Source organism: Clarias gariepinus, chromosome 1 (genome assembly GCF_024256425.1).
Source record: "Clarias gariepinus isolate MV-2021 ecotype Netherlands chromosome 1, CGAR_prim_01v2, whole genome shotgun sequence".
Taxonomy (NCBI): Eukaryota; Metazoa; Chordata; class Actinopteri; order Siluriformes; family Clariidae; genus Clarias; species Clarias gariepinus.
Window position 1 is genome coordinate 36,093,792 of NC_071100.1, and position 19,911 is coordinate 36,113,702.

The 19,911-nt window shown below is 38.3% G+C and overlaps 1 protein-coding gene across 1 annotated transcript; it reads left to right on the forward strand.

The window, feature by feature from the left end:
- Nucleotides 1–2,919: 2,919 nt before the first annotated feature.
- Nucleotides 2,920–18,808, forward strand: arsj (arylsulfatase family, member J). Its single transcript, XM_053506578.1, is given in 3 exon segments — nt 2,920–2,970; nt 2,973–3,280; nt 16,860–18,808. Coding segments are annotated over 3 exon segments (1,767 nt in total). The 3' UTR covers nt 18,268–18,808.
- Nucleotides 18,809–19,911: the final 1,103 nt, after the last annotated feature.

A 19,911-nucleotide genomic window follows, 5' to 3' on the forward strand; every position in this document is an offset into this window, starting at 1 on the left:
GCCTTAATTTATCCCATGCATTTACATCATACTCCTTGTGCCATAAAATAATTAAAAGACTTTGCAAGGCTTTACCTCTGATTCCATACAGCTGATGTGTGACCAGCATGTCAAGTGTTGGTGTTAGTACTCCTTAGAGCTGCAAAAACAGCTGTTAATACTCGTGAAGTGACTCATCAGATAATGGGATGCAGGAAACTGGTAAAATGTGCTCATTTTTCTATTTGTCTTCAGGTCAAAAAAATCTGCAGGGGATGGTGATGTCAGATTAACGGAAAAGGGAAATTCTGCTCTTGAGCATCTTGGAACAGAAGAACCGCCTACAGAAATGTGCTGCAAGGCCATCTGGCAACCAGTATGATACTGAGTGAGTCAGGCAACAAGGGAGGATGCCTGAAATGTCTTATATTACTGCTAATAGAAATAAAACAATGCATGATTTTTACTATGGTCCACGTTTGCTTTTTTTTACTTTAACTTCACATTGAAAAAGTTGTGGATATGAAAAGCCTTATCCAGCAATCCAGCTAAATGATTAGGATGTGTTTGAATGGAAGATGCATTAAGCACATCATGTTGTAGGTGGTAAAGAGGAAGCATACAGGCAAGGCTTTGAAATGCTTTATTGTTTAGAATGAATATGGAAAAACAGATAATGATACAACTGAATACATTTAACATCCCCAAGCACACTGGTGTGCTATAAAAAGAGAGAAAATTTTTAAGTGTTCTTTGTGCTTGGAGCTATCAGATCTATTTTGTTAGAGTTAAGGAAAAGCTCAATCTAGGAGCTTTTAGTTACTAATCACCTGTAGCCTGATATATTGGGCCAGAAGTACATTATACACCTTAATCCTGATTTGAATGGCTTTCAACTGCTTATATAGTAAATGCCAAGCCTCTATTTCTTCTCAAGTTTTCGTGAGAATGGTATAAATGAGCAAATGTGTCCGGTGTTCTCACATTCATTGGGCAACACTAGCCGATTGCTGGATGTGAGTCACATAGAAAAAGCAAGACAGAGGGTAAGTGCAAGAACCATCTGAACTGGTTTTGGATCATATCAAATGACACACAATTTGTGCTTCCTGTCAACCCCTAGTCTACTAGGCAGGCAGGCAGGCAACAGCCCTAATGTTTTCTCTTTTTCTTTGAACTCTTCAATTCAGTAACTTTGGTTTTGTGCTGTGTTTCAAACCAAACATGGTAAACAGAAAAACATAACCCATTTGTTCAATTCAAAATGATACTAAACATGCTCTTTTGTCTGTCCTTTTGTGTAACTTTGATTGGAGAATATGTGTGTAATCTTTGTGTGTGCACCACTTTCTTCTTCAGACGCATTTTGGTGGAAGTGCATGATATTATTATTATTATTATTATTATTATTATTTATGTTTTGGATGTTTAAGTAAAGGGGGCTGAAAATTTTCAGCCCAAATGGAGAATGTTTTAATCAGTGTAATCACCTGGCAATCTACATTCTGAGCCAAAAAGGAAATTGGGTCCAGCTTTTTACAGAATTTCAGTGAATGTTAATTGTGACTAATGGTGGCTAATGGTGGCTAATGGTTGTTGCTGTTGTTGCTGCAGTTCCACAGAAGACCAAAAAACAGAACACAGGCCCAAACACACTTGCAATTCTAGTCAAACCCTGTGGAAAAAGTAATCATCCTTCGACACATGTCTTTGGGCTGTGGGAGGAAATTAAAGGAAACCCACAAAGCATGAGGAGAACACAGAGAGAAGATGCAAACATATTCGCACTGGCATTCCTCTACATTTAAAGAGGGGCAGCAAAGAAGCCACTTTTCCCCAGGAAAAACATGAGTTACAGACTAATATTCTGCAAAAGGTACAGGAATTGGACTGTTGAGAACTGGGGTAAAGTAATTTTCTCTGATGAATCCCTTTTCCCATTGTTTGGGGTATCCAGAAAAAAGTGTGTCTGGAGAGCGCTACCATCAGTCCTGTGTCATGCCAACAGTAAAGCATCCTGAGACCATTCATGTGTGGGGTTGCTTCCCAGCCAAGGGAGTTGACTCACTAACAATTTTGCCTTGAATAAAGAATGGTACAAAAACATCTTCTGAGAGCAACTTCTCCGGACAACCCAAGAACAGCTTGGTGACGAACAATGTCTTTTGAAAGACTTTGACATAAGGCGAGAAGTGATAACTAAGTATCTCCGAAAGAAAACATAAAAATTTTGGATCCATGGCCTAGAAACTTCCTAGTTAAACCCATTGAGAACTTTAGGTCAGTTCTCAATAGGCAGGTGGACAAACAAAAACCCACAAATTCTGGCAAACTCCAAGCATTGATTTTGTAAGAATGCGCTGCCATCACTCAGGGTGTTGCCCAGAAGTTGATTGACAGCATGCCAGGGCGACTTGCAGATTTTTTCTAACAGAAGGGGCAAATATTGCTTAATGTAATTGTCAAAGAAAAAAAAAACATTGAGACTTATAAAATGTTTGTAATTATACTCCAGTGTACCATAATAACATCTGACAAATTCTGTGAAAATTAATATTTGTTCCATTCTCCAAACGTTTGTGGTAATGTTTATAGATGTTTATTTGTAGGTAGTAAGTACCGTAGTATTAGACTCAATATGCTCCTAGTGTGACGTGATATTATTTTTAGAAAACATATATTAAATGTTAATTTAAATGTCAATGTATGTTCCTCGTGTTTTCTGAGGAAATCTTTTTCGGTTTTTAAAGACGCCAAAGCAGATAAACCTAATTGCCAAGCGCTTCTGCTCCACCCGCTGGCGCGCGCCGCCTCTAGCTGAAACACATGCACGCACGCACGCGCACGCTTGCGCGCGCACACACACACACACGCGCGCGCGCGAACATGCCGCGCAGACATACACCGCGCCGTGAGGGAGCCAGCATTATGTAGACCTTCATGAGCCACTTGAACTCTGGCAGTGAAGGCGGATGGTGTGAGCGGAGAGGCGCGCTGAAGAGGCGGCCATGTTGGTGCTCGGGGTTCTGGCCGGGTTCTGCCTCTGCAGCGCGGCCGCCTCCGGATACGGAAGATGGACGAAGAACTTTGACCCCAGCTCAAATGAAGTGGACAAGCCCGGCTCGCAGCCGCACATCGTTTTCGTCATGGTGGACGACCAGGGCTTCAGGGACGTCGGGTATCACGGGTCCGAAATCAAGACGCCGACACTGGACTGGCTCGCGGCGAACGGAGTGAAGCTGGAGAATTACTACGTGCAGCCGCTGTGCAGTCCATCCCGGAGTCAGCTCATGACCGGCAGGTGAGCAAGTACTCATGTCTGCTCATGCATCATGACCTGCATGCTGTAGAACGCGATATGCATGATGAGAGATCACCTGTAGATGCTCGGACGCCTCTCTCTGCACCTGTACAAGTAAAAGTAAACCATAGCACACATCACTTTTCTAGTTTATGTAAAACACACAGATCTGCAAAAAAAACATGCTCGCTTGCACTCTTCAGTAAAGTACTCAAATCCACTATAGCATGTACATTTTACCCTTGTTTGCACTATAGTACTCAAAAGTTTACCACAATCCATTCATTCATCTATCTCGGAACCTCTGTCACCTTGGAGCCCAGTGGTGACCATTGTATTTATTACCATTTTTATGATTGTGTTAGGACCTCCTGTCAACATTCACATGCTTATTCACACACTAAGGGGCAATTTGGTAACACCAGTAAACCTAATCTAAAAGGACTGTGGAAGGAAACCAGAGTACCCGGAGGAAACCCCCCAAGCACAGGGCGAACATGCAAACTCCATGCGCACAAACCCTGAGACAGGAATCAAACTATAAAGTCCTAAATGCTGCATTATATTCCTAAAACTTGCAATTAAGTGTGTATATTTTACACCGAAGACATAGTGTCTGAACTGCAGGACCTAAATCTATCACTAAAATTAATCTCAGTGTATTCATTTTTGCAATAAAGAGCTAAATTCTGAAATGAAACAGTACCTGCTGTAGGAATGCAAAGCAGTCTGTTTCTCACATAGCTCACATGTAATGTTACAGGTGTTATTTATCTCCATAGAATTTACAAAAGTGCTGTCATGCGTACTGTCCTAATTAATTCATTTCAGATTACATTTGCATGCCTGCATTCTGGCTATTATACACTTTGCTTGTTTAACATCACAAAACAGTAGATAAATGTTGCGCAACATGCCACAATACGACCCATGCAAAGCACCATGTATGCCATCATGCATAATACTCTGTAGAGAATGCACAGACATGGTAGAAGACCTTTATAATGAAATTCTGCATTTTAATGGAAATCAGCTCAACTATTTATTTATTATTCAGCGCGCTTTTCCAAGCTTGTGTGCCTTCAGGTCAGATGAATTCATTAAGAAAGGGATAAAACATGACTGGCTGTGCTGTTATAGGAAAATAATCCACCAGAGGGTGGTGTGATGTGAATTGTTTTATTTCTGTCATACTACAGCAGTTTGAAAGGTATTTCATTTAACAGTTTAATAATGATCATTAAATCATATTTTTACCCATTTATACTCAATCAGGCGATTATAGTAATAGTTTTTTCAAGGGTAAAGTGCATGCACTCCCTTATTTATATACACACAATTAGTGCCAGTTTATAATTTTTTTTATGAGGTTGGAATGAGAACCAGAAGGAAACCCACATGGATAACAAAAGATAAGATATACTTAAACAGGACATGAACAGAAACTCCACTCAGCCACTATAACTGTTTATAATTACAGTTAATGTTATGGAGTGTCCATGAGACAAGTTAGTTCTTGTTATCACTTATGTTCTAACAGACTGTTCCCTCCCCAGCCCCCTTTTTTCCCTCCCTCTCCTGAAGTCTGTCACCGTACCCGAAAGCACACAGTCCTCTGTCCTTACCACACACTAACACCCGAGGCTTTTTCCATACAAATAAATGTCTCGTAACAGAAATCTTCATCATTTTAACAAGTATAGGTTTTTCCTAACATCTTTTTTTAATGCATTTACTCCAAGGCTTAGATTTAACGTATTAGAGCTTTAATAAAAACATATAGTTTGAATTACAGCCGCAATATTGGACATGGGTTTGTGGGTATAGAAAATGTATCAAAATTGTCTGATCCATCAGATTGGAAAGTTTGATTTTTTTTTGGGAAAAAAAAAACTTGTGAAGAAGAATGATTGAATTCTTTAAAACCATCGACAGGACAGGAGCTTTGCCAGGCTCTCGCTTTGAAGGTAATGAAAAAGAGGCTCCACTTTCACAATCCTTAAGAGCTACAGAAAACTTAGCAGGGTCTAGTGCCCATGTTGAAAGCTCTTGTGACTTTAATAAAGTCTCCTCTTAGATAAAAGAAAGTAAAGAGGCTGCAGGGTACAAGATATTTGGAATAAGGGGTGCTATTGTTTGGTGTGTTTGCTTCCTATTCAGAAAATATTTGAAGAGATCTTTGCATCATGAACTAACAAGACTTATTTACAAACTAACTTATTTATATGCCTTATAAATCAAGGCAGAATGACTAGGAGGATAAACTGTGGTGTTGACACCAGGATCATAAGGTAAAAGGACAAGAAAAGAGAGCTGTACCTCACCAGAAGAATTAGAGCCGCTCAGTGAATAGAAGGATTAACATTGTTGTCATCTACAGTACTTGACCTAAATTATAAAGCGCTTGTAGGTCTGACATGGCAAAGGTTGAAAAATGCTGACATGCCTAAGAGGGTCTTTCACCTTGTCTGATGAAGTACCAGTATGTGCAAGGTGGTGGAATCATAAATCAGATTATAATAGATGGGCCAAAGAAGTCAGTTCAAACGTTTGCAGCTAAACTGGAAATTTCTTTCTTGTCAGACTCTTGGTGATTAATGTACATGTTGACAAGAGATATAAGTTTTTGTCATGATTAAGTCTTGATTAATTTGATCTATACTGTGCATAATGCAAGAAAAAAACTGCAAGAAAACCTCTTTCACATGTGCAGTGGTTTCCAAGAGTCCCTTTCGAAGCCAAGTCCAAACTTGACAACCTGCCCATACCAGTCAAATGACATTAAAGTAGCCTGCCTCGCCAAAAAAGAGTCACACACCCCAAGATTTCATTTCACTTCAGCTTTGATCACGATGCACATGGGGCCAGTTCATGTGTCAAAGTGATTCCTCATGTTCCCAGAACCACACATTCACAATTTGGAGCCTGGAATCATTCAGGGCATCAGTTGACTTATTTCCCCATTACATCGCTGAGCCTAGACCTGACTGACTCCAAAGCATGAATTCTTCATGAAACTCAAACTCGAAATCCAAACATGTTTCAGCATAGCAGTGTCCCTGTGCACCAAGATGGAGTGGAAGAACTTAGGGGGACAGGACCCTGACCTGCACTAAACTGGATGAACACCCTTAGGATGAACTGGGACGTTGATTGCATACCAGACCTCCTTGCTAACATTGGTGCCTGACCTCACTAATATTTTTGTGTCGGAGTGAACAAAGATTCCCACAGGTATGCTTTAAAACAGGATGGAAAATCTTCCTAGAGAAGTTGTAGCAGCAGAAAGGGGGCTTAATCCATCTGGTTTTGCAGTGGAATGATTGACAACCGCATATGGGTGTGATGGTCAAGTGTCCACATACTTTTGGCTGTACAGTTTATTATCTGTATTTAAATCTGTCAAAAATTTTGTGAAAATTTGTCTATAGAATGCAATAAAAAAGTAGTAATAAAAAAAGAGAAATAAAACTAGCAATTTATGAATGGTTGGCATTTATTAACATACAAACAGAAAATCAAAGGCCCATTCTCTCTAGAGACATTTGTGACCTTAATTTTTGTTTTTAGCTTAAATGATGACATGGTTTTATTACATTATATAAATTTGTTAATTCTGATAACATCATGCAGTGTGTTTGCAGTTTTATTATAGTGGCACTATTATTAATAATTAAATATTATTCTCAGAACACAGAAGCAAAACACTCACATGTCTTAGTTTTGAAATTGTGGAACAGTCTAGTACATTATGTCACGTTGTTCATGCAAAGCGAATATGGAGAAAATTAAAAAAGGAGGAACCAGGCAGAATGAATGATCTTTTAGGGAAGACTTAGAAACTAGAAGAAGGTGTGACTGAACAAGGGAAAGACTGAGAGAGCAGCGTGTGTTGATTCGGGGTCTGTATGTGATTAAGTGTAGAGTGGAGTTTTATGTGTTTATTTAGACCAGATGTAGGCGGAACAGTGTTGTGAGGATGAACACAGGGCTGGTGAAGCTCCCAGCACCGACTGGGTAAGGATTTGCAGAGTCAGTGGTTGGGGTGGTCAGAAGACACATGTCTTGTGGATTACTTTGATGGCGTACAAGGGGAGACTTTGGTTTTAATGGGTGTGTGAAAGGTTGGAAGTATGCTCCAGTGGTTACGTCAACACGACGGCGGGACATCGTGATTGGTGACCCTGACAGGATTTTGACAGCAGCTTTTAGCAGTTGAGAGTTTGGACCGCTTTCCACTTGTCTGTGGTGACTCCGACCACAGTTATTACTCCATAAAAATAACTATTAACTATAAAATTTATTCACTTTTACCTTAGCTCAGTATTTTTTTCTCTTTAAATACACAGATTTATCTGATAAATCTATATTGAATCTACAGCTATACCTCTCAGTGACATTCAGACATTGTGAATTAGAGCTAATAAAACATAACTGTATCAAGCTTACAGTATATGTCTGCTGACCTGTTTAGCTTATATAAAGCATCAGAATGAAGTTTGTTCAGGCTGTATAAACTTTTTTTTTCATTCCACTGAAACACACATTTAATTTAGTAACACACATTAAAGAGGTAGTTCATTGGTAGTTCGTTGGACTACGGTTTGGACGGTCCCAGGTTCACAACCACCAAGTTACCACTGTTGGGCCTTTGAGCAACGCCCTTAACTTAACCCTCAACTACTCAGATGTACTGTATAATGAATAAGGGGGTCTGTCAAATGCTTAAATGTAAATTTAATAAAGCTGTTATTACAATCCTACAGTGTGATCCATGAATGGACAGTTAAAAACAAGATAATCTAAATTAATGAGAAAATATGAAGGGAAACAGTAATGTTAGTATTTATTAACTAAGGCTATTGACTGGATGTTCATTAACCATAGTTGATGATTAGTTGATTTCCTGTGCATTTTAATGATCAGTTTTGAAAAATAGCAGTCATTGTTAAAAATTCCTAAAACATGCCATGTTGCATGTTTTTTTTTTTGGCGCCCAGAAACACACATAAACTTTGAGGAACACTCTAGCATGCTCACAGCGTGGTTGTGTAAAATGGCAGAAGATGTATCTCACAGTGACCTGTTATACAATTTTCCTGGTAAAAATGGACACTCTCAGATATGGTTGTACTTTGGTTTTAGGAAAAGTTATATAAATACATAAACACAAACAAAGACGTCAGCTCAGAATTCATGCGACTTTTTACCTCTATGCATGTGTAGAGCGCTGACATCATCAGTCAGCAGTGCTAGCAATAGCTGTTAAACAGTAAAGGCGAGGCGTCTGACTTTCTTCCTTCCAACTGGCAATCCATTTTAGTGATCGGCCAGGAATTGTATTTGGTTTACAGTTTGCTTATATAGTGAGTTATAGCGAGTGAGCATTTTATCATCTGAGAAAACTGGAAAAAGCTGTTAAAATGAAGCAGCTATTACGATGCATTATATGCGGGAATATATTTAAAATGCCAAAAGATTTACAAAAAAGGCATCACGATTTTTCAATTAACTTTTATTGGATGTTTTGCTTAACAAACATGAACTGCAATTAAAAGTGTGTTTAATGTTTCTAGTACGCAAAAGTCAACTATTATAAGGGAGTCCTTTTTTCCATTGCTCACACTGTCTCTGTGAAAATATAGTAATAAGCAAATTTATTTTAAAAATGCATTTACAGTCACAAAAAGTAGTGTTCTGTCTCCCTGGCTGGATACTGACTTTTGATGGTATGGCTAAGATAAATTAGCCCTATACATACTGTAAATGTCTGTGTGTGCATTGTGCCCTGCAATGGACCGGCATCTCATCTAACTTATATTTAAACATTACGTCCAATGTTCCTAATTTCCTAAGGCTCTGGATGTCAATCAACACTGACCAAGATAAAATCGTTCTCTACAGCCTTAAGACGTCTTTGGGATATAACCATATTCTCCCAGAGCCTCTCAAGATTGCTTAGTTTGGATGGGAAAGGTCGCCAATCCATCAATTCCTTAAGAGATGCTAAAATCTACACAGGGCCACTGAAGGACATTCATGAGCTTGTGCCAAAGTTATCTTGGCTCAATGACTTGATTCAGTGTTTTATTAGACAGTAAACCATGGCTCCGTGCTGAGGTCCTGGGTACCCTTTCCCATTATTTCTGTCCGTCCCTGCTGCGTTGTTGGAAAACATTCATATAGAATAGTGCTACTCAGTTTTAGCGAAGCAACCCTCTACCAAAAGGTCCCTTATATTGCCAAAAAGTATATATTTTATATAGAGAGAAAGAGGGAGAGGGAGATAGATAGATCTACATTTTTGTTCCCACACACATGAAACTTGCCCATGTTTTTTATTTTACAGCACATTTTCAAAATTGCAGGAAGGGCAGGGTGCTGGTGTTATACCCTTGAGAATATAGTAGCACTTCCAGATCTCCAAAGCTGTTTATATGTTTTCCCCTTTTATTAGTTGCATGTCTAACACAATCATGCTACAAAGATTAAGGACAATTCTCCTGATGTTTTAGCTTGTGGTATTTTGCTTTAATGTGCACATCTACTGTAGGTCATTATACAGATGTGTTGTCAAAGTATAAAAATTTTGGTTTCAATACAGATACCATCACAAATTTCGATACCTTTCAGTAACTTCCCTCGGAGTCAGAGGCACTAGACAAACAATTTTGTAGTTAAAAAAGTAACACACTAAGTATTGCCTTTGATAACGTGTTGGAGTGGAATTTAGGATTCAGTCTTTTGTTAGAAGCTAGTCAGCTTTGTACAGTAGCTCACCTTAGCCGTGCACTGAATGACTCAGACGGTGCAGAGGCACTTTAGAATGAGACACAATTAATAATGAGTGTTTTTTTACGATGACATATCATGATCAGATGTGCTTTTATCTGAGGGAGCGCTATCCCTTTCTGAATCACCTCCAGTCAACTTTGATAATGCAATTTAGCTAATTTCTAGGTGTGTATCACAAAGTAATTAAGTAGATTGTTTAGTTTAATTAATGTTAGAGCAAAATGAAATTAATTAGGTAAAACATTAAGAGATTCACGCATATTTTTTCCATGAACAAATTCATGATGATAAGAAAAGCTGAAATACCAATAGGAACTGTTCTCCTTAAAACTTCTTTTACTGCCAAGTGTTTCAGTGTTTCACAGCCTGTACAAGCTGAGTATCCAGGAGACAGTTTACATATCTTCTGTTATCATCACTCCAAGCCATACTGTTTTAGTTTAAGCTTATCTGTATGTGCATACTGTATGGACAGTTTAGAGCCCGGCAAAAAATGAGCCAAGTGTGTTGGCAGGGTTTCTAATATAGCAGCCCAAGTTTGAACACATTCGTGGCAAAGATGTGTTTTTGTAGCTTAAAGTGTAAGAAATCTTTGTGGACAGGTCTACGTGTAGTCATAGACATGCAACTTCTCAGTACTATCTCTATATGTCTTGTGTTGGGTTTAAAAGGTTAAATAATAGGGATGTGAATCATCAGTCACTGACCGATACAATATTATCACGACACCTACACATGGGTGCCGATTCAATAAAAAAAAAATCACAATTTTATAACTACAGTGGAACCTTGGATTGTGAGCATAACTCGTTTAATGTGCTTGCTCATATATCAAAACACTAAATCGAAGCAAATTTTCTCATAAGAAGTATTGGATTATCCGTTCCACAACCTAAAAAAAATATACATAAAAATAATTAATTCAAAATATGGAGTAAAAATAAAACAAACTCTCCCTTAAATCAATACACAGCTAACTGTTTGCGTCTCCTTCTGCTTTGTGGGTGACGTAAGCCCTTCTTCTTCGTCGGTGTTTAGTGGCGGCTTGCATCCGGAAGCGTGCTGTGTCACGCCAAAATACAAATAACTTTATGCATACTGCATGTTTAAAATTGTTCACAGAGTTTGGAGAAAATGGCAGATCTGAGGCTTTTAAGATACATAATGTTTGATAATGCAGTGCCACTTCGTTGAGCTTCTGCGCTCAGTGCAGAATCGTTTATATCTAAGGCTGATCAGCTGATCACCAGTCAAAGTGAAAACCAACCAATTCTGGTCGACTAGTTAATCTCTATTATAAATGTAAAAATAGTTTTTTTTATTATCAATATTATTTAGGAGTTTTCCCTCCATCTCTATTAAATAAATAAGACCTTAAATGCACAAATTCTAATTCTAAAAATTCTAAACATTTCATATACAGCGATCAGCCATAGCTGCCGCTAGGTGATCTGAATAACAGTGATCACTAACTATACAACAGCAAACTGGTGAGGGAATCGTAGGCTCTCAAACTTGACCCATGCACGTGGGGGCCAAAGGCCAGTCTGTCTAGTCCAATCCTATAGAAAAGCCAATGCATCACAAATTGGTGGCAAAAAAGTGATTGCTGGCAACAATAGAAAGGCCTAGTGCCCACAGCCCACAGTGTCCAGTTGGCAAAGGATCCAAGGCCTCTGACCCCCATCTCCAAACTCTTCGGATCCCAATCTGTTTGGGCATCCATAGGATGCACCAGATAAACAAGTCCATTTCATGGAAGCCCCACCACACAACCCACATCACCCAAAGAATATGCTGCCATGATGCCAGACACCACAGCACATTCCAGAGGCCCTAAGGAGTGGGAACCCAAAACCTGGTTGGTTATAATGTATACCGGTTTTAATGTTATGTCCGATTATAGTAGAGTAGAGTTCACTTGCACAGCTCGGCCATGCACCACTCCCAAACATTCTTTATTCTCTGCAAAGCGTATGGCACGGGGAATCTATAAATTTAACTTAACAGTGGGAAGGAGGCCAGCACAGCTGTGTGTCTGTATGTGTGTGTGTGAGAGAAACAGGGATGTTTGCTCAGTAAAAGAACAGCAACCCTTTACTTGTGTCGTGACAGATTCATAGTTTGTGTGGCCTTAAGAATACATTATTAAATGAAAAGAAATATCTGAGGTCGAATTGGCACCTATCAGCGAGTTCAAATTTACTGTATATTCCTCACTCTTCTAACTAAACACCTTTCCTGTAAGTTTTACTGTGGTTACTGAATAATTTGCTCAGATATAAATACCTTAAATACTTTAAGGGGTTAAACTGGGGAGAATGTTATCTACTTGTTACTGAGCTGACACACAGAGGCGAGAGGAAATTTAACAGGAACAAAGAGAATCAAAGGAAAGAGAAGTGACTCTAACAGCATACACTGGAAGCATTTTTATATATTTATTATAAAAATACCGCACTACATCGTAAAAAAACAGTTTAAGTAGGATTTAAAAATGTACTTTATTCTGATTTTATCCTTACGATACCTATAGACAGCAGGGTAAACAGATGTCTGATTTTCAACCAGATGTTAGCTGTTATTTAGCTGATACAGTTGACTGCATGTTAAAGTAGATAAAGTGCAGCTCTAGATTTATCATGATTTCTCTCTCTCTCTCTCTCTCTCTTGCCTCTCGCTTTGTTTTTTTTTCATTCTTTCAATCTCTCTCTCTCTCAGTCAATCTCACATCCCAAAACACATATACACATATGGTATTATAGGGTATGTTATATATAGGGTATGTTTAGGGTATATATAAATTTGTAAATAAATTTTAACTTAATAAACGAGCAAGACCTTGAAATACAAGTAGCATGCATGCACTTTGTCTGTCGAGTGTCACGTGATCACAACTGAACCAATAGTTCTTCTTCCTCGTGCACTGTAAGATTGTGGGTAATCGTCTCCCATGCTGAGTCTTAGTGCGCGTGGGTCACTCATATAGTCCACATCTGTGTGTATACTGTTTATTATAACTTTGTGACTGCATGTGTGTGTGCACGTAAAGTAAAAGCATTAGAGAAGTTTCTTGTTAAGATCCTGTTTCAGAGAGTCAGTAATTCTGTTAGTGTGTGTGTGTGTGTGTGTGTGTGCTCATGCGAGTGTCATTAGAGAGGTTAAAGATGTTTTCCGACAAAGCAGTTTTCAAAGTTTTCGTTAGTGTGTGTTTGTGTGTGTGTGTTTGTGTTACTGTAGTTACCACATGCACAAAACAACCTCAAGCTAAATTTGAGAGAGCTGTTTGTTTTAATAACCTATAGATGATTAAGTTATTAAAATAATCATTACTTGCAGCCTTAATGGAATGCAGTGGTGGGAAGGAGCTGTGGTTTGGCTATAGTTACAGTAATTTGAGACAAATGTCTATCTATAGCTGATTTAATTTTCTATTAAGCTTTAAGCTCTGAGTGCCTTGAAGTTAATAGTGTTATCTCACAGCTCCAGTGTCTGCGTCAATCCTGAATTCATCTTACTGTCCATGAGGAGATGTTGTTGCATGTTCTTCCTGTAAGTGTTTGCCTTTCTTATAGATTCTCCAGCTTCTTCTGACCTCCCAAAAGCATGCTGGGTGAATTGGCTACTCGTAATTGGCCCTAGGACTGAGTGTGTGTGTGTGTGTGAGTGTTGTGCTGTTTTAGTGCCCAGGGTGTCTTGACACTTTGTGTCTAGTATTTCTTTCTGACTAGGATAACTGGAGATAGATAAATAAATGAATAAATAAAAGACCTATGAACTGTCATTGTACCGGATAACCAACGTGCCTTTTAATTTAGTGTACATGAATGTTTGCATTTGGAAAGTTTGATACCTGTGACAAAGAGCACCTTACTTAGCACCTGCCCGAGCCCCTTTGCCCCTTTTCAGCAACCCTACTAGTCACTCTGCAGATCTCACTACAGTATGCAATGCTTGTGCATGTGATGATTACTGTTTGTGTTTTAGCACCGGCATAGAGACTAGAAGATTGTGAGTTCATGCCAGCGTTTACCCCGCTGTACTTCAACCTGCACACTCTTCACAAACAGCTAGAGCACATATTCCACTCCCTGCCTGATGAAAGGATGCTTGTTTGCTTGGCCCTAAAAGACAAGAGGAGGGGGTGATGGAGAGAGATGGAGAGATGACAGAGATGAAGGGAAAGGAGAGAAGTTGGGAAAATAATAAGCTGAGCCTGGTAGTCTGGGCACTCAGAAAAGCAGACAAGAGGCACAAATACTTTTCCTTTCAGTGTTTTTTAGAGGGAAGGTATAAAAATTGCTCAAGTCATTTTCCAGCTTCATGCTAAATATTTTAGTTTTACCTACGATAGCTCACCACCTGGAAAATCATGCTTATGCATTTCTGATAATTAAGTCTGACATGGCATAATTATATCATTGCTTTAGTAAATGTATTTATATTTCATGAAGGACCTTATGAGAAAGTTTGACCAGGGTGAAAGTATGTAACTGTATGCAACTTTAATACTGTTCGTCATATTTGCTTTGGTAATTCCTAATTTACAGTAGTACAATGTTGGGTAAGGATAGTTTTGAAGCTGCATTTGGATTTGTGTTTGTCTGGTATATTTATCATGATTTCACTGAGGCAAGGTGTACCATTAGTTAGTTCTGTTTATTTAGTTAATTGGTTATAATTATGTTAGTAATTAAGAGTGCATAGTGCACAATTGGTTTTAAAGTACATATTTGGCATAATAAAGTGGAATAAAAAAGAGTTTATCCTTTTACAGTCGTCTAAAAAGTAGCAGGCTGGTTATGATTTTTCAAACATGTAAAGAATGCAAATAAAGCAAAAAAAAAAAACAATGTTTAGGTATTTGTGCAATAATAGTAACAGTATTATTCATAGTAAATAACGCAAACAGTGGTTGTTTTAAATAAGGTATATATAAAGAAAATGTTTAAAAACATGATTTAAACTATTGCGGTAGATTTATTTAGACGATCACTATTTCTTCACTATAACTTAGTGAGCCGATCATTCTCGAACTAAGTACATGGGGAGCATGTATTTTGTGACTCAGTGCAACTGAGAAGTCGACTCAGCCTATTGTTCTCAAGTTCACACCATCAGGAATAAACCAAGTAAAACGTCTTACTGTTAATTGAGTTATACTGTTAAATATAAGCTTTGGATTAATTAAAATACAGACATCTATTTGTTAAATCTAAAACACTTACCATACAGTTAGCTGTTTGTAAAATAAAATATACATCACTCATCCGAATCAGCTACCTGGAATGTTGCTAACAAAATACAAACACAGGGGGTTCGGTTTCCCTGTTCATCTGTCGAATGTGCTGAGGTTGAAAATTACAACCTCTTCTGCTGTAGATATCTGGCGATATTATATTTCACATAAACCTTTTCATCTGAGTTTTTAAACCTGTACATATTCCATATATTTGTGTCCTGATTGGTATGGTACAAATACACGAACTGTTACTCCCCTAGTTTTTGTAAAAAGTAACAACACTTTAACATAATGAAACATGAAACTTGTACCTTGTAATTATATGTAATCTTGTAAAATAACTGTTTATTTGTGTCCAGCTGTTCTTCTAGCCCTACATCACATGTTGATGTTGATGTCAAGGCATGATGGTGGATGAACTAAAATCTCTGTCTGAAACAAAGCATATTTTCAAAAAATTTGTGTGAGCATTTGGAACGAATCTTTACACAGAGTAGTTATTAGCCTTTAATATAATTCAGGCCCTTAAAACATGGCATATATGTTTGGGTATAAAATCACCTCACAAAAGTGGGTTATTTTTTTATTTGTTGTACTGATGTTGGAATGATGATGATGTTTAAAATGACTAATAAAATAACATTGAGATATCGTTAAATAAATGACACAAAACACAACACCTCAAAGATAACCTTAAAATATGAATGAAATGAATCTCAAAACAATGAACTGTTAAGCTGTATTTATTGTACTTAAGTTCCAAACAGCATTTTGAATTCCAGTCAGAGATTGGATGGAGACGACAGCTTCCAGGACACAGTAAATGTGTCTCACGTCATGCATCTCTTAGTATTGTTGGAAATATTACCATGAGGTGCATCTTAGATCTCAAATTTGTGTTTTCTAATGTAGTGTTTATACAACTCGTTCTTACTGTAGGTACACGTGTTTATGAGCGTAAGCAGCATGTTCCCTGGTGGTCCGGTGATTCTAGTGCTCCTACTGAGGCAACTGGAGTGCAACATTGTGTTAGGGCATTCATTTTCTTTTCATCATTTGGTAAAAATAGTTTTGATGGCATTTCATTAAAGTAATTCTATCTATCAAAACAACGTATACAATTCATTGTCCCAATGTACATAATGTTACCAATTTTTATATATATATATATATATATATATATATATATATATATATATATATGTATATAATTATATATAAGTGTCCATTGTTTAATGTAAGACCTTGAATTAGGCTTTGTTTTTTTGTCTATAGTACGCAATACACCATGTACTGCATATACACATAGAGTTCTTCCAGACAAAATCCTACATGTTTAGATGAACTTCAGAAGAAAGAATTCTATGTGTATGTTGCGTCTCTGGCTTTCGGGCTTTACTTATGATGGCTAGCTATTACTGATGTAAATGCTTTTATGTTATCGATAAAGTAAAGCAGTACTTGTGCAACTTCATCTTGAAACAAAGAACACATTGTATTCAAATTTAAATTATAATTTACTTTTATTTATTTTTGCCATAGGTATCAAATCCACACTGGGCTCCAACACTCCATAATCCGCCCCACCCAACCCAACTGCCTCCCCGTAGAAAACATCACCCTCCCCCAAAAGCTCAAGAATGCAGGATATGCTACACACATGGTTGGCAAGTGGCACCTTGGCTTCTACAAGCGTAGCTGCATGCCTACCCAGCGTGGTTTTGACACCTTTTTTGGCTCCCTTCTAGGGAGTGGTGACTACTACAGCCACTACAAATGTGACAGCCCTGGAATGTGTGGATTTGATCTGCATGAAGGCGAGGAAGCTGCATGGGAGCAAGACCGAGGCATCTATTCCACCCACATGTATACTCAAAAGGCAGTACGTATCCTAGCATCGCACAACCCCAGACAACCTATCTTCTTATACTTGGCATACCAGGCAGTGCATTCGCCTCTGCAGGTTCCTGCTCGCTATCTGGAACGCTATAAATCCATCCCCAATCTGCAACGACGCAAGTACGCAGCCATGGTCAGCTGCTTGGACGAGGCAATGCGCAACTTAACTCTTGCACTCAAACGCTATGGCTACTATGACAACACGGTTTTGGTGTACTCTTCAGATAATGGGGGTCAACCCCTGGCTGGTGGCAGTAACTGGCCACTTAGAGGTAGTAAGGGGACCTACTGGGAGGGCGGTATACGGGCAGTAGGCTTTGTGCACAGCCCACTACTTGTGAGGAGAGGTACATGTAAGGCCCTAATCCACATTACTGACTGGTATCCAACCCTGGTTACACTTGCTGAAGGTACACTTGATGAAAATCAGAACTTGGATGGATACGACGTCTGGGAGTCGATCAGCGAAGGTCTGCCATCTCCACGTCATGACATTCTCCACAACATAGATCCCATTTTCGCCAAAGCAAAGAATGGCTCCTGGAAGGCTGGATATGGAATCTGGAACACGGCAGTGCAGGCAGCTCTTCGTGTCGGTGACTGGAAACTTCTGACAGGTGTTCCAGGCTACAGCGACTGGATTCCTCCGCAAACTTTTTCTAAGCAGATGTTGAGCAATCGCTGGCACAGTGAGCGTGTTCGCTGGGATCGAGGCAAGACCCTTTGGCTCTTTAACATCACAGCAGACCCCTTTGAGCGTGTAGATCTGTCGAGACGTTACCCACACATAGTGAAAAAGATGCTGCTTAGACTCTTGCAGTACAACAAGACAGCCGTGCCGTGCCGCTACCCACCCAAGGACTATCGGTCCAATCCTCAGTACAACGGTGGGGTGTGGGGACCCTGGTACACAGATGTTGGTGAACAAGAGAATGAAAAAAATAACATTCTTTCCAATAATTTTCACAAGGTTAAAAAAGAGAAAAAAGTGAAACATAAAGGGAAGTTGAAAAGGAAAGCTGATGACTTCTTGGTTCTTCATGTGCAGTGACCTATGTTTTACTTTTAAAGACTCAGGGACTGACAAGCAGACTTGATCTGTTCATTTGGTTTTTCACTGAGAGAATTTTTAGATTTAGATAAAGCTATGTCTAGTTAGATATTTTAAAAGAAAGAAACAGGAATTGGCTGGTAGGAATCTGATTCGTATGAAGTAACTTTACTTAAACACTGCTGTTTTTCCAGCTTAGAATTGGACAATGTTTGTTAGAGATTTAATAAAAAGAGATCTATTTATTTGTAACTTTGCATTTTGCATGCTCAACCTTCCTTGGCCTTCATACGTTTTATGACTAGACTAATAATAGTTTCAAAATAAATCATTGATCAAACAATAAAATCAGGAAAGAACATTGTGTTCTGTGCAAAATCAAAACTATGAAAACCAGTAGTTTGGTTAGTGAACCATAAGATCAATTACAATTATATTTTACACACTTAGGATTTTACAGTAATATGTTTGTCTTTTGTCTGTTCTTTTGTGTTGTGCTCCAGTATCGGTTAAATCCAAATGTATTGCAATAAAACAAAAAATGTGAACTGTTCATATCTTTGGTCCAATCTTGTTTCTTGTTCCACTTTATCCTGTTTAGACATGTAGCATCTGTTGGACTTGTGTGTGCTTACATTAAGGGACAGGAAAAATTCACCATGTATACATTTATTCCTGCAAAGCATGATAAACATTCAGCCAAGTCATATGAATGTCTACTTGCACAAGAAATGGAACAGTTCTTTATAAAAGTAACTCACTTTGGTAAAGAACAGAGGTAGCTTTATGGGAATTTGATTTCAGCCTCACCACTTCTAATAACCGAAAATATGTCCTAAAAACAGGACTATTTTTACGTTTCTGTATGTCTGTATTCCACGACCATATGTTTTCTTTCAAAATAATGGATTGTATTAAGCAAAGAACGCAGTTAGATTTTATTAACAATGATAAAGTTTTCAAAAAATAGCATGTACTTAGGATTACAAGACATTTTACTACCAGTTATAAATGGCACATGGCATGGCACATTTTAGACCCACAACTTTGTAAGATTTGTAAAAAGCATTGTTTCTTGGTTACATTTAACCATGTAATTTATCCAGAAGGTCATGATTATGCATCATACAAAGCATCTGACTTTCTTCAGTAGAGACATTGGATACAATAGGAATAATGGCTCAATCAGAATAAAAATGCATCATGTAAACACCTCAGTCTGAACAGTCTGACCCGATCCGGCCCGAACAGAATGAATTTTCAATCAGAACAAGAGGGGTGGTTCAAACCTTTGATAATCTGATCAACAGGTAAATATTACTCATGTAAACACTTGATTCGATTGTGTCTGAATAAATATATTTTTTTCGGCGCATGTTTTCCCCACATGGGGGTAACATTAGTGCACATGAGTTTCTGGGAAAGAAATTTTGCTTCTAATACCCTTTGGTAAACTCGATGAACTCTCTTCCACAAGTCTTTACTTTTATCCACTGGGTGTCTGGATGAAGGAGCACTGATTGACTCTCCATTTCATACGTAGTAAAAGCATCTAACCAATCATAGATGAGCCTGAATTCTTTTAACCAATCAAAGTACAGAAGGTGGAATTTATCAGAAAAAAATGAGAAATCTGACTTAACC